At 42.6% G+C, this 19,326-nt stretch overlaps 1 protein-coding gene across 2 annotated transcripts; it reads left to right on the top strand.

The window, feature by feature from the left end:
- The first annotated feature begins 275 nt into the window (after positions 1 to 275).
- Positions 276 to 17,895, top strand: LOC101172442 (zinc finger protein 483). 2 transcript variants are annotated; one of them, XM_023966082.1, is made up of 9 exons: positions 276 to 602; positions 1,662 to 2,101; positions 2,521 to 2,706; positions 2,894 to 3,517; positions 6,384 to 6,444; positions 6,527 to 6,597; positions 12,711 to 12,765; positions 13,491 to 13,676; positions 14,752 to 17,895. In XM_023966082.1, exons 2-9 carry the CDS (start codon positions 1,873 to 1,875, stop codon positions 15,389 to 15,391), a joined length of 2,052 nt encoding a protein of 683 aa, XP_023821850.1. In that variant the 5' UTR covers positions 276 to 602; positions 1,662 to 1,872; the 3' UTR covers positions 15,392 to 17,895. The 2 variants fall into 2 exon arrangements, with proteins under 2 accessions (XP_023821850.1, XP_023821851.1); XM_023966083.1 differs by lacking the exon at positions 276 to 602 and adding an exon at positions 796 to 997.
- The last annotated feature ends 1,431 nt before the right edge of the window (positions 17,896 to 19,326 follow it).

Here is a 19,326-nt window from a genome sequence, read left to right as displayed (position 1 = left end):
ATTAGCTTCCTTTGTTAGCACAATAGGATTGTTTTTTCCATTAAACTATTTATATCGACAAACTTCTAACTGTTCAAATAAAAGTAGGAAAATAAAATAATATGAAATAATATATTTCAATAGTAGATTATTAGTATTGTTGCAACAAGTACTAAGACAGTTTATAAGTTATGTAGCAAAGGTTTTTTAAAGCCACATTATGGCTCACTAAGCCGGTTTTCTTTACTATCGGTGAAGAAAACGGTTCCCCGCGCGGTTCCCGGACTGAACGTTCTGTGATCTCTGGATCCGCATCTGCCCTCGAGCATCACGCAGACACGGAGGAGGCGGGAACCTCCATCTGCCCTGCTCGGTGACCGACCCGTCATCCGCGGGCTCGGCCGGATCCTCGCGGCGGCCGCTCCTCTTCTGTCCTGCCGCGGATGCGGAAGAAAAAAGGAGGAGGGGGGGGGGGGACCGAACGGGACCCGCGCACCGGAGGGTAAAAAGGGCTAATTTGACATGGAACGGATCTCCAGTCTAAAAATAGGCTATGCCCCGGACTGCAGCACCACCACCCGCGCCACCTGCCCCCCTTGGTACCGGCAAGTCACGGAGGGAAGGTAAGCCGGAGGGGGGGGTGGCATTGTCCCGGAGCGCGGGGGGGGGGGGGGGGGGCTGCTGGGGGACAATCAGTGACCCGTGAAACGGACTTCTGAGGTCTCGTGAGGTCGGGTTACCGTTCAGCCATGTTGCGGGGAGGCGGAGGGGAGGGGGGTAACGGTTCGTGACACCTGCCCTTGTTCCCGGTAACGGAAAAGGGAGGGGAGCGTGGGGTGAAATTGAACGGAGCACCGACATCCCACACCGGGAATCGACTTGGTGAGTCGGTGTGGAGGGGTTACCGGAGTGCCGTTCAGCCATGATGTGGCAGCGGGAACCGTAGCTAACAGCGGGGCTCCGGGGGTTCTGTCACCGACCGACCGGTGGGCACCGGGGAGCCGCCGGGACCGTGCAGGTGAGAGGGGGGGACGGGGGGGTTGTAAAGGATCTGGTTCCCCCGGGGGATTCTGGGCTGTCCGCGCGGATGCGGCGGCGGCGGAAGCCCGCGCGCGCACGGTCGCCTGGAGACGGAGGGAAAAACGGGGTCGAGAGGAACGGAGGACCGACAAAAACACGATTTACACGATTTACCACATTTACGCTTCATATGTATTCATTTTATTTAAAATTATTTATTTTTCTAATTTTTAAAAATATTTTTTCGTAACTTTGTTTATTTAAATTTACCTATACATTTTTTTTTTATTAAAAACTAAAATAATAAAAATGAATGTGAATTTTTGTGGAAGGACGTGATCACCACTAACAGATGGTGACAGGTCGAAGTGCTTATTGATGATTATTGATCATAATTGGATGATGGTTATTAGGAAGTGGAGGTCAGGGCGGGAGATGGCACGTGGGGTCTGTTACCATGGCGATAACCGGAGTGATCTATCCCCTTATTATCGGGCCCTATGCATTCAATAATTTATTCATTCACAGATTCACTTTGTTCATGCTCCTCTTTCTCTTTCCCTCCCCTTTCCACTTCCGCCCTGCATGCCGTCTGTTCTCCTTCCTCCCATCCGTCCCTTCGCCTCCCTCTTTTCTCCATCATCTCCTCCTCTGTGTTTCAGGTCAGTGAGAGGCAGCAGCAGCAGCAGCAGATCCTCTGCAACCTCCTCTCCTCCGTCTCTGCGATGCTCTCCCCACTTCCATATGTTGGAAAACACACTCGTCTTATTTTAGCAGCACTGCCTTCCTCCTCCTCCTCCTCTTCCTCCTCCTCCTTCTCCTTCTCCCCTGCCCTCCTCTCTTTCTGAGTTTTTTTGTCAAACACGCTGGAAGATGAAGCGTGGGTCGAGTGTGCTGCAGCCTCCCTCGGATGCAGCCAAACGCCGCTCACACCCCGCCGGCGCGCACGCCAAGACGCGCACCACCGACGCTGCTCGCGCCCCGAGTGAGAGCGCGCTGGGCACATGCGCCGCCGGTTCAAGTCCCTTCCCAGCAGCCACCTCTCTGTTCAGCCCTGATGTCAGCACCAAGATGGCGTCTGACCTCCTCATCAGGCTGTCAGGTAGCTCGCACACTCTGAGGAAGTTCACACTGATCCAAAGAAACCTTTCACTTCCCCACATTAGACGGATTAAACCACCATCCTCTCCTCTAACTAAAACAGTGTCTGTAGGGAAGTGAAGGAAAACACTCGTAGTTTCAACAGGTAACGATAAAAACTAAAGTAGTAGTACATCTACAGTACTTCATCAGTGAGGCCCAAAGATTGGGTCAAATGGTTTGACCCTTGACTTATGGGAGAACTGGACACAAGACGGTTTATGTCCAGCTCCAACCAAAGAAAGTCAAAGCAGTCGCCATTTTCCTCAACACATGGACGTCGCCATGTTGGAGCCAGAAGAGATTTCAAAAAAGATCTAAAAAAAAAACCAAACTATCAGGAGAGGAACGATGGCCATAGATGATCTTTTCTTCTTCCAGAAGCCACCCAGAAAACGTGCCTGTTTCCTGGAAGCGGCGAGGATCCGGGGCAGCAGGAAGAGCCGGGCGTGGCCTTGTCCCCGGACGGGCCCGGCGCCAGTCCGGAACCGCCGTCCCTCACCCATACTCCTGACAGCAGCACGGCAGCCGACACGCTGGCGTCGGATCTGCTCAGGAAGTTGGCAGGTACAGAACCTCCATTTCCTGCCACCAGCTCTTTCAAAATAAGGGTTGCTAGGTTCCAGGGTTCTCCATCAGTCGGCTTAATAAAAGCTCATTTTGAAAACAGATTGAATTGTTTACAAAAGCTTGTTTATCGTTGTTCTAAGATGTTTTATTGCCAATAAAAGTGCTTTTCTTCCAAATCCTTCAGAGCGGCAGGAGGTCAGCAGCCATGTGTTACGGGTCAAAGAGGAAGAGGAGCCCATGGAGATCGGCACCATGGCTGAAAACCAACAGATTAAAGAGGACATTCCTGATTCCACGTTAAGGACGGAATGCCAGCATCTCTTCACCGTTAAAACCGAGGAGGACGGTCTCCCTGGAAACGGACTGGCTGATCAGTGCCTCCTTGGATCTAGAATGTCAGGTCAGTACCTCCTCGGACTGCAGACGGAGGACAGGCTCTGTGGTGGAAGCTTCCAGACGGGTTCAAAGTCCCAGCTCGATGTCTCCAAGGCTAACAAGAGTCATGTACGAATGAAAGTGGAGGATTGTAGCGTCTTTGGAGCCAGAATGGATTCCCACCTTCCGTCTGGAGCCAGCATGGAGGAGCAGCTTTCTGTCAAAGCAACAGTTGCAGAGAGGCCTGTATCAGGTCCAAAGACCGGCAACAAGTTTCTGCATGGAGCCAAGATGGCCGCCCAGCTTTTCTCTGTGGCGCCAACGGACGAGCAGCTTCTTTTTGGGGCAAAGATGGAGGACCAATGCCTCCGAGCCGTCCTGTGGCAAGACATGTCGGTGAACCTGGCCTCCACCCTGCTGCACCAGCTCTCAGGTCAGTACCCCCCTCCGGTCTTCTGGTCTCTACGGTCACAGCTTTGAGCAGCTCTAGGACTCCTTTCAGAGGACAAGTTCACTTTGGATCAAACAAGTGAATCTGGTCTGCATGGTGAGGAAGGTCCCCGTTCACTTCAGTGTGAATGTTTAGTGGACTGTCCAAAGTGCACAACACATCCAAGAAGTGACCTAAAGGTTATCAATGATCAGATTATGAGGAAAGCAGCTATCCGAAAACAGAAAAATCAGGAAAAAGTTGCAAAATATCTCGGGGGTAAAATTATGGCCACATATCCCAGAATGCCTCTACGCGGCGACTTCAATGCAAGTTTTACAGCAAATTCAGCAGGTGGCTGCGCGGCAGGAGGCTGTAGTTGCATTTTTACACGCTGGCCGCTGAGACTTTAGGCTGCCCGGGCACATTAGGAGGTCACGCAGTGGCGGTCCAGTGATAGGCGGGTGGCAGGAAGGCAGCAGTGCCATCATTGACTAATGGAAAGGTCACCAAGGTTTCCAAATTTGTCTGATGATCGGCCGATTTCAGACTGCTGTCCCACTGCCACCGTCTGATTGTTGAAAAGCATACGGTACCCGTGGTGCAGGCACTCGACGAAGGCTGTAGACACGGGCCAGGAGCCTGGCGAGGACTGGACGCCAATCTGGCGATCGCGGCCACCATGGGTCTTGCATATAATTTGGTAGGGGCGACCGCTGGCACTTGATATGGACAACCGCCGTCTGGAGACATTTACACATCGTCTAATCAGAGCTGCTGGGGCCGCTTGATTTCCTAAAGGCGTCATTCCCATCTAACTGACTGACACATGACTGCCGCCGTCTACAGTCATGACCAAGCCAACGATTTCCAAAAAATCAGATGTCGGCATGAGGTTCTGCTGCCTCTCCATCGCGCGTGAGTGTAGCATAAACGTTTGTAATGAGTTACAGCAAATGCATCACGGTTAGAGAAGTGGTCGGATTTTCTGGTTTTGTTTTTTGTTTCCTGGTCAAGGGTTGTTTTAGGCAACAGCGCCCCCAAAGGAGCAGCCATTGGGACGGCGTGATTGTTTTCTTGAGCTCCTATGATCTGATTTAGTGCAGAAACTAGCAGGACAGTGATGATTGGGAAGGCTCTTTATATGTCATTATCAAGCTTATTCCGCGCCAATGGTCCCGCCCACAACTCGGAGGTGAATTTCTAATCAAGTTTCTGCAGAAACTATGTTCTAGAAAACGACACAGGTTTGTTTGTTTTGGCTAAAAACGGCGTCATTAGAATTAAGAGACCACTGGAAACGCTTTGAAAATGAATCAAAAGACCATCAGAGTGGGACTTTAAGGGGAGCGCAGGTGTGTCTTGCAGTTCCCTTTAGGCTTGTACAACCACCTTAAAGGACATCATGAAGACCTACCGTTGTCGTGTATCGTGTGTGTATCGTGAAGTATTCTTAAGGTTATAGAAGTTACATGAACTTATGACGTGCAAGTGATGCTGTTGTTTGGTGTCCGTACTCAATCCTTTTGTCGTTAGTAAGGTGCAAGTACTGGCTACTTGAGATGTTATATGTAAGTGCCCGTAGGACACCTGTAGACTACTGTAGGAATGGTAAATGGCGTACACATATATAGAGCTTTTTTACCCACAAGGCCCAAAGTGCTTTACAGTCACAGTCCCATTCACCCAGTCAGACACTGGTGGTAGCTCTGCTGGTGAACACTGGCCAACCCCACCAGAGGCAAGGTGGGGTTCAGTGTCTTGCCCAAGGACACATCGACTCATGGGCGGGAATCAAACCTGCAATATTATGATCATGTGTCGACAGCCCTACCGCTGCACCACGGCCGCCCCTAGTACACCCCCATAGGACTCCTGTAAGATGCCCGTGGGAGGCCCACACAAACCTGTCACTTGAACAGCACTAAACGGCTCCCTGCGCGGTGCGTAGGGTTTGGGTTGGTAGAAAAAATGACCAATGTGCACAGCGCGCCTGCGTCTCATCTACTTCCCCTTTACATATCCTTCCCTACGTGTTGTAAACGTGTTCACCTTAGCCTGTCGCCCGCAGCATGCCCGTAGAGAAAATGTGCGTTTGCATTTCTACGGGCTCACAGAGCGATCTACGGTCGGAATATTTCCTGAACAGGTTCACATGCAGACAGCCGAATGTGACCAAGGATTTGAAGTTTGTTCCATTTCTGCAGATATTTAAAGGTTTGACATATTCTGTGATTTAGATGACCTTTTCAGAGTGACTTAGTTCACTTTTTATTAACCTTGTTGAGCTAATTGGCTCATTTAACATAAAACTTTTATTTCATTCAGTTTCATTTGAGCATCTTTAGAATTTATCAGGACCATAGCGAATCCCGCATTTCCTGGAATTTCTGGATTTTCTGTTGCAAACACTTTTCTGTTTTTACAATTAAACCAAAATTCTAAAACACCTCTTTACGTCTGTTAGAATTCTTTTTCTGATAACTTTTGGCTGTAAATTTAGCACGTGTTGATATTTTTCCCTGTTCATTTTTTTTGTTTACATACTAATCAGTACATTTTCTATTATTCAGGGTTCAAGTCCCTTCAGTTTCTCCACAGCCGTAAAGAAATCCGGAAGTTTCTTCTGTTTTGATGATGCGGAGCTGAAGCCTCCAGATATTCAAAGATCGTAAAGTGGATTTTACGGTCCAGCTGCTGCATTGAGTGGCTTTAAATGTTCCTAATAAAGTGGGCAGTGCGCTTTAGTAATTATCCTGCGACAGATCAAATCAACAACTTTACTAGTTATCGTTTTTTATTTTGATGTCTGCTTTTTGGTCTCTTTTATGCGATTTCATTGGAATGACTAGATGTTGTTCTTCCTCAGAGAGAGTCGGTAAGTCCAGCAGCCAGCAGGTGGGGAGGATGACTCCGCCTACTAGAAACAGGTAGAAGCCGCCTTCCTGTCTCCTGTGGACTTTTGCCGCTCGGCCGGTTGATGACGCTCTGCCTTTGTCTCCCTCGCCGCAGTGCCGCTCTGAAGGTGACCATGGAGCACTTCTACCCTCTCAAACCTTTGACTTCCAAGGACACTCCACCTGGTAAAAGGCTGCACTCACTCCTGCATTCTCCGTCTTTGTGAACACAGTGGTGTGACTGCACACTTATGCGTTTCACCGCACATTTACCAACAGCTTTCTACCAGAGAAATGGGCGAACACACCTCTGTTCTCGTGATGGTTTCATGGTTTCAAAACAGTCTTGTAGACAACCGAGGAACCTTTAAGGGGTACAATTATACAGATGGTTTTGATGTTTCACCTTTGGGTTCCACACAGTCTGGAACTGGTCCAGGACTGTCCAGTCTTGGTGTCTGAGGATACTTCTCTGCTTGCTCTCTTTTCAGTCACGAGAAACCAGGATGAAGCATATTCAGTCAGAATGTGGAAGATACCATTTTTTTTAGGGGTAAAATTAAGGGAAACAAATAGGAATCAGAAATGTGTTATGGTGTAATGTATCAGTTTCTACTTTAAAAAAATAAGGTATCTGTAATGATGACAAGAAAAACTACATTTTATTTGACTAGTATATCTCAACTCAAATCCTACAGTATATGTATTTACTAACTGTACAGAGGATGTAAATTATACCTGAGCCAAAGCGATTGTTTTGTAAACATCTTTGTCCCCCTTAACCACTAAAACTGAAGTTTACCAGCAGCTCCCTGACTTTTATTTACACAAATTCAAATGTAAAACTACTAAATGTATCAATCTGACATGGAATATGCCAGGGTAGTATCTATCTGACATATCTTTCTCGTATTTTACCACGCACAATCTCAAATTTAGTTTTTCTCATCTGATAAACCATTCTCGGATTATCTGATGCTCGTTATCTGATATCCTTATGTTCCATTGTTGGATAAACTGATATTTATTATCTATTTTGAAAATCTTATAACACATTATTAGAAAATCTGAAATTTCAATATCGCATTATTCGACATATCATTCTTGAATTATTATAGATCTCATTATTGGATTATCTGATTTCTCATTATTGGACTGTTTTATGTCTCATCGTATTATGTTAGATCTCATTATTGGATTAACTGATATCTCATTTTGGGATTATTATCGATCTAATTTTTGGATTATCTGATGTCTCATTATTGGAGTATCATAGTTCTCATTATTTTATTATTATAGATCTCATTATTGGATTATCGTACATCTCATTTTTAGATTATCTGATGTCACATTATTGGATTATTTTATATCTCATCGGATTATCATAGATCTCATTATTAGATTATTATATATGTTATTATTGGATTATCTAATGTGTCATTATTGTATTTCTTTATATCTCATCGGATTCTCATAGATATCACTATTGGATTAATTAAAATCTCATTATTGGATTATCATAGATCTCAACATTAAATTATCTGATTTCTCATCATTGGATTATCTGATATCTCATTATTGGATTAACTGATATCTCAAGATTGGGATTATCATAGATCTCATTATTGGATTATCATAGATATCATTATTAAATTATCTGATGTATCATTATTGGATAAATTGATAAAAAATTATGGAATTATCATAGATCTCATTATTGGATTATCATAGGTCTTACTATTAGATAATTAAAGATAAGACTGATGTCTTATTATGGGATTAATGTATATCTCATCGGGTTATCATGGATGTCATTATTGGATTAACTGAGATATCATTATTGGATTATCATAGATCTCAATATTAGATTATCTGATTTCTCATTATTGGATTATCTGATATTTCATTATTGGATTATCCGATATCTAATTATTGGATTATCTGATATCTCATTATTGGATTATCATATATCTCATTATTGGATTATCATAGATTTAATTATTTGATCATTATAGATCTCATTATTGGATTATCATAGATCTCATTATTTGATTATCCTAGATCTAATTATTGGATTATCGTACATCTAATTTTTAGATTATCTGATGTCATATTATTGGATTATTTTATATCTCATCCAATTATCATATATCTCATTATTGGATTTCTTTATATCTCATCGGATTATCATCAATTTCACTATTGGATTAATTAAAATCTAATGATTGGATTATCATAGATCTAAATATTAGAATATCTGATTTCTCATTATTGGATTATCTGATACCTCATTATTGGATTAACTGTTATCTAAAGATTGGGATTATCATAGATCTCATTATAGGATTATCGTAGATCTCATTATTAAATTATCTGAAGTATCATTATTGGATTAACTGAAATAAAATTATGGGATTCTCATAGATCTCATTATTGGATTATCATAAATCTTACTATTAGATAATTATAGATCTCATTATGGGATTATCTGATTTCTCATTATGGGATTAAAGTGTATCTCATCGGGTTATCATGGATCTCATTATTGGATTGTCTGATATCTCATTATTGGATTATCTGATATCTCATTATTGGATTATCATAGATCTCATTATTAGTATATCTGCTGTCTTATTATTGGATTATTTTATAACTCATTGTTGTATTATTTTATATCTCATTGTTGGATTATCTGATATCACTTTATTGGATTATCTGATTTCTTGTTATTGAATTATCTGATATCTCATTATTGGATTATCTGATGTATCATTATTAGATTATGTGATATTTCATTATTGGATTATCATAGATGTCATTATTAGATTATCTGATATCTCATTATTGGATTATCTGATGTTTCATTATTAGATTATCTGATATCTCATTATTGGATTATCTGATGTTTCATTATTAGATTATCTGATATCTCATTATTGGATTATCTGATGTTTTATTATTAGATTATCTGATATCTCATTGTTGGATTATCACAGATCTAATTATTGTATAATCTGTCTAATCTCAGTGCAATGAGAATGATTCTTTACCTTGTAAAGCGTTCTTGTGTATCTGATGGAGGAAGTGTTGATAGTTTCTAACTGTTGACCAGTTTACCTGTAGATGTTTCAGAACCAACATGTTGATAAAAAATTACAACTTAATGTGTTTCAACTACTTGGACCTTCTATAGAAAGATCAAGTTACACATAGCAGATTTTTTTTTTCTGATTTGTGGCGCCGGGCGTAGTTATAGAATCTACAAAAATTATTGATTTATGCATGACAGAAGCAGCTATGTTTATAAACTAGGAGTTAACATTTTCGGCGGTGCACCATTGGAAGCACATGCACTGAAGAAGAGGGGCAACTAATCTGTTCTAAGGAAACATTGAGCTTAAAAAGGGGATGTTAGATAAAAACTGTACTATTCCAAAAGTCACGCCAGTTATCAGCCACCTTTCTGTCATACTAAATTTTGCGTCTTCTAATCACTCATATTGCAGTTGTGAGATTTTAATTGTGCATATCAGTGTTTTGCTTTGACTAACACAATCCTCTACGAGTCGGGTTATGAAATGGAGTTCAAAGTGTTTTTCTTTGTTTGTGTGTGAAACTATTGGACGTCCAGATCAGAGCAGCCCTTCACTCTGTTCATGTGGTCTACAGGCATGTTACCTGCTGTAGCTGCAGTTGTTTTGTGGCACAGTTGTGTCTCTTGACTCCTAATGCATCAATGGTGGCGTCTATAGGAACTGACCCCATCTTTGTGTGTGAGACTCCTGGGATTTTACCAGAACTGGGGAACATGTTTAATTAATGTTGTTTGTTGGTCATCTGTACACCGTGTACCCTGCCTTTTCACAGATTGCCTTTGACGTCTTGTCCAAGTCTGGGAGACGTCACTGCATTTGTTTCTGAGTAGAAACAAATCAGGCAGCAGAATTCGTATATTCTTCTCAATAATTCCAGATACCGGTATTTGTTTTTCTATTTTATCATCCAAGGATTGTCTTCACCCATTTCTCCTTTATGGATGGCGCCTGGTGTGTAAAAAAACCACCCTGTTTTTATGGTTTTTGTGTGTCTCTTTCCGGATGTTTTCTCCTTTAATTTACAGGAACAGGTTCATAATGTTTTCTTCATAAAGAGATACAATGGCGACAGGCGTTAGTGTGAAATGACAATAAAGTTTGGAGCGTAACGAGTACAGATGTCACAGTCGAGCACATGATCGCCAGCGTGTTTGAATTCAACACAGAATGGATGAGCCTGACCGTGCAGCTGCTCCTGTTTTCTTTGAGGGGGTGTAGATTTTTGAATATTGATAGTCGTCTCCTGGGGCTGTTTTCTTATCATCACATATTGAGTCACCGTGTGACGCGGATCGTCGGTGTGCTTGGCTGCCCCGTAACGTGCAGTGATTAAAAATGACTGACTGTCAGCCTGGACGGACCGACGGCCTGACGGGATCTAACGCAACCTACAGGTCAGATGGGAAGCAGATGGTCACTGAAGGTTACTCAGGTTGGGATTTGGGTTTGTAGCACACTCATTAAGTCTCGTAGAGAGACCTGAAAAATAAATTTAGGAGTTACACAAGCATGCGGTGCAAAAGGAATGCAGTTCCCAGACGTAGTAGGAACAGGATGTTCTCCACCAGATCATTAAAGGGTTCTTCTCATGCTGGTTTGTAATAAGGCAGAAGCTGGATAGCATTGGATAAGCTTGTGGTTGACACCATAAACTAATTGGTGCTATGGCCGTCTATTCTAAGAGCCAACCACAGCTGCCATGGTGGCTAAAATTCAAAAAGCTTGTTCAAGCAAGAATTCCCACCTATTGGATGATGGAAAATGCAAGATGCAGCACGGATTACTGCAGAGAAGATGGTTAGCCTGTGGAAGGACCCTCATGTGTCTGCCACCTGTTGACGACCATAAGGGTTCTGCATCAGCCGGACTGGATAAAAGAAAATCTCACTAAAACACACAGGAAGAATGGAATGAATGTTCATAGATGTGCATCAACATTGAACATTTCTTAACTTTTAAAGACCTGAATAGAAGATATCATTTACCATCAAGGATGGTAGACACCATAACAGATGTCCAGGCCTTGGGGGAAACTTTCCTGCTTCTTTTCCTAACACCCCTGATATCGCAGCTTTCTATTGGGGGCAGGAAAAACTGAAAAAGAAGCAAGACTGAAGGCCTTGAGGCCTGAGGTGGGACATCTCTGATATATACCAATTACATACTGGATTATGTACTTGTATTCTGTTTGGACCTGAACCCATCAGCCAGATTTATGCTACAGTGGGTGCTGATCAGCTATCCACCCCCGTTTTAACATATATGACATAAAGTTCTGTGATTGGATTGAGTGAAACATTTATTCATATTTGTATCATGAGAATACACACCTAATATATCTAAGTGGCAGTAACATTGGACCAATGAGCGTAGACGGTACAGAGAGGAAAGAAAACCCTTGACTGAACCAAAACAAAGCGGCATATTGGATTTTTAGGACAGTTACAGGAGACTTCAGGTCTCACAGGCAGATAGGAACTATGAAGAAACCCAGAGGATGTTTGGTTACCTGGAAGAGTGAGGCGCATGCTGTAGAGTCAGCTGAATAAGATGTCCATAACGTCAAGATGAACCAGAAAACCAAAAGGCTCAGGCGCAGAAAACAGTGGTGCATTTTTGTTCAAACAGCAAGGAGAAAACGACTCAATCAGTGTGTAGTTTGTGTGGATGTCCTAAAGACACTTGAGTATCGCGTCCACACTCTGTGCGTGCAGCATTTATGCGTGGTCAGTAAGGCGCCAGTGTACAGCCAGTGTACCTCACTGACAATCACGATCAGAGTGTGACCTCCATTATCTTTATGAATACTTGACAATACACTTACCAGATTCATGAAAATGGTACGTTCCATTTTCATGACCTCCTTTGAAGTGGTCGTACGACACGTAAGGAAACAGCACAACACACCTGCGCTCCCCTAAGGTGTGGCCACTCGTCTCAACGACCCACACGGACCCAGACAACCCAGTTTCCCTCACAGATAGATTCGTTTTTAGGGACCACGTTATGCTGTGTTGGCTTGTGTCAGTGTTCTGAGTTAAGGCTGCCCCCTGGCTCCATAACAAAGGAGGTAGTGAAGGGAAATGGCACAGCCTGCAGTCTGGTAGAAGTTAAACCGTAATAACCTCCAGAGGGACTCCTCATTAACAGACCTGTTTCACGAGTCACTTGGCTGATTTCTAAACATCTTTTTATTCCCCACAGAAACCCGGACCAGGCCCAGCAGAGATCCAACCATGGGCTGCTCTTACTTCTTCAGGTAACTTCTTAATTTTTCTACTTTTGACCCTTTCTAACTGAGAGACTGTTGATGGAACATGACAGGAACAAATGAACGCTAGAAAATCTCAGAATATTAGGGGGTTTGTTTAATAAAACTGGAGTCTCAAACGCAATCAGATGAAGTTTGATGAAGATACATTATAATAGAGAAAAGGGACAAATAGAAACTAAGAATTATGAGGTGTTTTTAACATGTTCTTGTAGCATTTTTCAAATGTTGAAAAGCACATGATAAATGATAGACTACAATGTTCTTGCTTTTTTAGTTTTAAATGAAAATAGAGATTTTTCAAACATAAATGGTATTACACAATTTCTGTGAACTTCACGTAATCTCATAGATCTTATAGACTTTATATATTCTGTCCATTTAGACCGAGTTGCGTAAAAAACATCCAGTTGTATTTCTAGTGAGAGAGAAATTCTTTCCATTGAATAAGTTGTTTGTACAACGTCAAGCCAGTCCTTTATTCCGGTTGAAGCCAATTTCTGGTTATTGTTTTCTTACTGGCCGTCAGTAGAATGTAGAGCAATTTTTTGAATTCTGGGTAATTTCTCTGTGTCAAATAAAATGTCGATACACTTTGCTAACATTCTATCCTAATAGGAATCGTTACTTAGACTAGTGTTCCCGTTACTATGGTAACCCCCGCTTGTCTGGTCGGAGGGGGGGTCTTCACGTCTCCTGTCCGTCTCCTTCAGGTGTCACATGTGTGGCTTTGAAACAGAGGACCACGCCCTTTTCCAGAGTCACCTGACAGAGCATCGCCAGTGGGAGCAGAGCTGCTTCTCGCTGCACTGCTGCGTCTGCGGCCACTCCACCAATCAGGAGGCAGAGATGAGGGGTCACATGGAAACGCACCTACAGGGAGACGCAGGGGACGCCCGGTGAGTTCAGGGCCCAGAAAACCCGTTTTCTGTCCTGTGACAGATTCTAAACACAATAAAAAACAAACACTTTGTTAGTTCATGGAGCCTAAATGAATCTATTTATGAAAGTTTGATTTGATTTGAGTCTGATTGAAAAGTTGGTTGAATGTACCAAACTCTGAGGGCATCAGGAACAGATTTATTTGGATCCAGGATCTCTGAAGGAACTTCTTCCTTTTTCCCCCAAACTGATATTTCTGTCAAGTTATCCTAAATTTAAAAGAGAAGTTTTAATTAATTAATGTTTTAAGTATTTTTTTAAATGCTATTCTTTGTTCTTCTGTGCAACAAAAGTTGTGAGTGAATCTGAATAAATAAAAAAAACGGCAATCTGATTATCAGTCTGATAATCTGATTATCAGTCTGATAATCAGATTATCCAGAGTTTCTCAAAAATCAGATTAGATTTCTCATCATCTTCCAATGTGTCTCAGTTTAACTTCAATCGGCTGTAACTCTAATTTTAAAGTGGAGTCCAAGGGCGGAGCTTAGTATTTGACTCCACCCCTTAAGATGGCTACTGTACAGAGATATGGCTTCAAGAAGTGTTTGTGTGTTCATGTGTAGAGCATGTGTGTGAATGTGCATGTATGTTGTGTGTGTTACTGTGTGTGTGCACGTGCACATTCATGTTGGGTGCATATCTGTATGAGTTGTGAACTTGTGTATGAGTGTGTGTGTTTGTGTGTGTGTAATTGTGCAAGGGGGGTGTGTGTGTCTGCATATGCGTGTGTTGTGTGTACATGTATGCATGGTTGTTTGTGTGTCCATGTGGATGTGGGAGGCGTGTATTTGTGTGTGTTGTTGTGTGTGTGTCATTGTGCAGGGGTGTGTGTGTGTGCGTTTGTTGTGTGTACATGTGGGTGTGTGTTAGGGTCTTGTGTGCGTGTGCTCTGTGCACATGCATTGAGTGTGTGTGAGTATCTGTGTGTTGTTGTGTGAGTGTGTGTGTGTAGTAAAGCTCAAGCAGCAGAAGCCCCTCCCCTAAAGTCACTGTTCCGTGTCCTGGTCGGCGTGTCCCCTCCCCTCTCAGATCCGGTGTTGCCCTTCCCGCCCCCTCCAGCAGTGCCCTGGCAGTTGCCGTGGCAACCCAGGCGGAAAAGACCAGCTCAGAACATTGCTGCCGCATCTGCCAGAGGTCGTTTCCAGGGCAACAGGAGCTGCAGGTTCACTTCCAGGGTCATCGTCAAGGCAACCAGTACCGGTGCGACCGCTGCGGTCACCTGACACGGACAGCCAACAAGCTGGTGGAGCACGTGCGCGTGCACACGGGGGAGCGCCCCTTCACCTGCCAGCTGTGCCCCTACAGCGCCAAGCGGCGGGACAGTCTGCGGCTGCACTGCAAGGTGAAGCATGGCATGCACGGGAACGCCGCCGACGCGCCCGGCGACGTGCACACTCACCGCTCCTACGCACACACAGACAGCCAGCGCTCCAACAAACACGTGCAGCGGCTGCACACGCCGTCCAGCGCACACACTGCCTCCTCCTCCTCCTCTTCCTCTCCTCTGCAGCCGGCGCTCTCTGACCGCACAGGATGGAGGGATTTATCTCCTCTCCTCCCCATCACCACCCTCATCTCCCTGAAAGCTCGCTCTCCTTCATCCTCCTCCTCCTCGTTCTCCAGCAAACACTCCTTCCTCAGTTACCTCGGCCTGACAGCTTCGTCATGAACGCTGCTCCTCTTCCTCTCCATCCGTCCTCGGGACAGTGAGAGGGATGGAAGGGCTTGATCTGCTGCCAAAAAGCTCCGAAGAGGTCAAAGACCAGCAGGTCTGCTGCAATGAGCTGCAGGTCATCTGCAGGTCATCAGCAGATCATCTAGAGGTCATCTAGAGGTCGTCTGCAGGTCATCTAGAGGTCATCTGTTCCAAAAGGAGCTTTTTCTCTTCATTCACCGTTTCCTACGCTCTCCCTGCCGTCCGCTTTAGTTCCACCCACATCTCTGACCACACGTTTTCCGCCTTTCCTTCGTCCGGCACTGAGAAAAGACCGAAAAGCTTCACAGGGAAGACAGTTTGGGCCAAAGGAGGTCAGTGACTTTAGAACCTCCTTCAGAAGGAGAGGTCCTCCTGGAGGAGGGGGCGGGGCCTGCACCTCCCTTCAGAAGCTTCATCTTTCAGCCTCATCGGAGGAAGAGGCTCACAGTTTCTGACTGAAGACTCTCCAGCGCTTCAACATCAGTTCAGAAACTGATGCTAGAAACCTCTAGCTTTAATCAGAGCCTTTTCAAAATAAGAGCACCTCTCAGGTTCATGTTTGCAGAAAAAACAACATTTTATTTCCACTGCAATTACTTTAATTCATTTCTGAGGAAGGTTAATATTCAACCATTGATTCCAAGTCAACAAAAGTGATGATTTGATCTCATGAAGACTTTTAAAGAGCCTTATGCATGTTTTGAATTAAAATCTTAGCTTAGTTTGTGAAATGAATGTGATAAAAGAATCAAAAGAAATCAAATTGTTTGATTTGCAAAGAATGTATTTGTATAATGAAACAGTAAAAAAGGATTTGATTCAATAAGTTATTTAAAAACCAAACAATTTGATTCTTTTTTTACTCAATGAGGATCAAACTCAATTCACAGAATCTGTAACGAACAGCTTTAAATGTTCATAAAAGCTTTCGTCTTTAGGTTAAAGTCTCGCTAAACTCGAAAGAAATGCGTTTTATAAATGCTGCTGCCTGAGCTGTTCAGAAAAACCTCAACAGAAACGACAAATGCAGACTAAAACAACCTGAAGAGGAAGTTAAATGACATTTACTGACATCAGTTCACTGCTGACGACAACAGGAAACAGACCATATTTGGTCATACATTCCTCTGCTCCTGTTTGTTAGTTATCATATTTGTACTAAAATACATTTTACTGTGGAGCTTCAAAGAGCTCATGCTAGCTTACGTCAGCATAGAGAGCTGCAAACCTTTTTGTTTGCATCCAGCAGGGAAGCCCCGCCCACATGGAAGCCCCGCCCACTGAAGGAAACACCTGATGTATAAAAACACAATTATCTGCGGGACGACTCACTTTAAGGGATTTAGTCTTCGTTAACACTCGATCAAAGTCTGAAAACGACTTTAAATTAAAAGTTATGAATTTATTTAGTCAAATGTGAACTTGAGAGTTGCTCTTGATGTTACTTTAGTTTCACTTCTCTCTTCAATCATCAGCTGCTTCTTCATAATTTAAGGTTTTTTTTGGATGGCATTTGTGTTGTGTATTACTAAACAATGTATTTGTGTTTACATAATGACACAGACCTCCTATAGGAGGCTCAAGTGTGTTAAAGTTGCACTACAATGTAGTTTTCCTGACAAAAACTGGAACCACTTTAAGCCATTTTTGTACCACTGAGGGAGAATCTGAAACTTGGGTTCCTTTGGTCCAGATTAACCAGATTATGCCATCTAACATCTCTGTGTTGAACGCACCTAATCCACGTCAAAGGCGTGGATTAACTAACATGTTATCAATATGTATTTAATCATAGTATAAGACTTAAACTAGAGGACTTGTGCATTTTTGCATGTTTTTTCTGTGAATTTAGAGGAAAAAAAGCAAAAACTCTGTTACTTTCACACAAACGTGGAGCAGGAACTTGAAAGAAATCAATCATTTATTTAAAAAAAAAAAAAAGGGCACTGGACACAAAGAAGAGAAGCTACAGTTAGTGATCATGGGGAGCTTTATTTACAGGTTTTTAAGGGAAATGTAAATAACAGGAGAATGGGACGACTTGCTCTTTCCTTAAATCACTTTAAACCGGAGTGTGGGAACATTTTCAGATAGTTTGTCTCATTTAAGGTAAAAAAAAGAGGAATAATTACACTTTTTATCCAGGCAACACAGATTAAGAGAAGAAATTTCAACTTTCAACTGTGGCCTGGCAAAAGTAAAGACTAAATAAATAAAACTGAAGTATTCTGGTTGTAAAACAGCCAAAAATTGTGAAATAATTGGTGAGAATTGATGAAGTTTGTCAGCTGAGCTAAATGATGCAAAAGCATCGAAGCAGAGAACGTTCTACAGTCTTCTACAATCTCTGAATTCAGTCCGTGAAAAAAACAATCGTCTTTATTTGTTCCTCTGTGTTCCATCGGCTGCAGAATTTCTAGGATAGATCTAAGGAAAGCTACGGAGCCCCTAAAGGGCCATTGATAAAAAAAAAAAAACTGGAGGAAAAAAGACTTTTTTGAAGTAAAAAAAAATTCTTTGGGAGTAAAACATTTTTTTTTTAAGTAAAAAAGGAAAAAAATTACTGGTGCGCACCAGTTAGTTTCAGGTGCGCACCAGTTAGTTTCAGGTGTGCTCCAGTTAGTATCAGGTGCGCACCAGTTAGTATCAGGTGCGCACCAGTTAGTTTCAGGTGCGCACCAATTAGTTTCAGGTGACATTAAGACATTGTCAGTAATATTTCGTGTTTTCAGAAAGTTTACAAGGTCTGTATCCTCAACTTTAGCCATTCTAAAGACAACTGTAGCTATTTGGTGCACAATGAGCAAGCAAGTCAACTATCTGATATCTTCTGATACTAACTGGTGCGCACCTGAAACTAACTGGTGCGCACCTGTTAGTTTTTTTTTCTTCTTTTTTTTTACTTCAAAATTTTTTTTTTACTTTTTTTTCCTCCATTTTTTTTTCTATCAATGGCCCTTTAGGGGCTCCAAAAAATTAATTTTGAAAGCCTAAAAAAAATTGTTCTTAAATTGAATGTATTCAAATGTTTTAATTTGTTGCAACTTTTGCTATTAAAAGTTATTTTTTTTGTTTTAAATCTTTCACGCGTTGCAGTTTTATATAGTTTGTTTCCTCACCTCTGCAGGTTTAGTTTGGTTGCTAAACTAGCTCTTTAGCTAGCCTGAAACACGTGATGACAGGCTAATTGTACGTTTTCCACATCCATAATCATTTCGCTAACTGTATACTTTTATAGTATGTCTATAAAAAAACGGAATGTTTTATTAGTAATATTTATGTGATTTTTACCTTTGTTGAAAATCAGAAGTAAACTTTTGTTTGTGGATAAAATATTTTAAAGAGTTAGCATGCTAACATTAGCATGAAACCCACATTTCGACTGAAATAGGCGACATTGAAATGACTTGCAAGTCGTCCCATTCTCTTCATAAATGATCGTTTGCACAAATGTTTTTTCAAACTGTTTTGTAAAAACAGATCAGGCAACAGCTGCCTTCATCACGCTAACGGAAGCCGGCGTTCGCTTCCTGGTTAGCTAGCATTTCCGCTCGCCCTGGTCAAACCTGGTGAGTTAGCATGCGGAAAAGCAGACTTTCTTTATGTTGTTGTGGTTTGTTGCAGGTTTATGCGATATAATATGACTTTTACAGTAAGTTTCTCTTGATTCATGTTTCTGTTGCACACTTTAGCACCCGAGCATCTGCAGTAGAGGTGATGTGTGTCGTTAGATGTGATGTTAGCGATCATGCGGGGAGGGAAGCCGCAGCTTCAGCCAGTGTTCCAGGATCAGATCCGATCAATGGTGCTAGAATCTGCAGAGCCTGATGTTTGCCTGCACGTTTTTTTGAGAGTTTTCGGGGGGGGGTCCACAAACGAGCATGAAAAATTTAAGTCCCCTCACCTTT

This window comes from Oryzias latipes, chromosome 18, assembly GCF_002234675.1.
Source record: "Oryzias latipes chromosome 18, ASM223467v1".
Lineage (NCBI taxonomy): Eukaryota > Metazoa > Chordata > Actinopteri > Beloniformes > Adrianichthyidae > Oryzias > Oryzias latipes.
The sequence above is the reverse complement of the archived record's forward strand: the minus strand, read 5'-3'. Positions and strand labels throughout refer to the sequence as shown.

Bases quoted from the DNA above. Each gene is read 5' to 3' on its own strand.
- LOC101172442 (XM_023966082.1), top strand. From the start codon at position 1,873: ATGAAGCGTGGGTCGAGTGTGCTGCAGCCTCCCTCGGATGCAGCCAAA. The intron at 2,102-2,520 runs GTAGCTCGCACA...TTCTTCTTCCAG, and splicing joins CCTCCTCATCAGGCTGTCAG to AAGCCACCCAGAAAACGTGC. The intron at 3,518-6,383 runs GTCAGTACCCCC...GTTCTTCCTCAG, and splicing joins CCTGCTGCACCAGCTCTCAG to AGAGAGTCGGTAAGTCCAGC.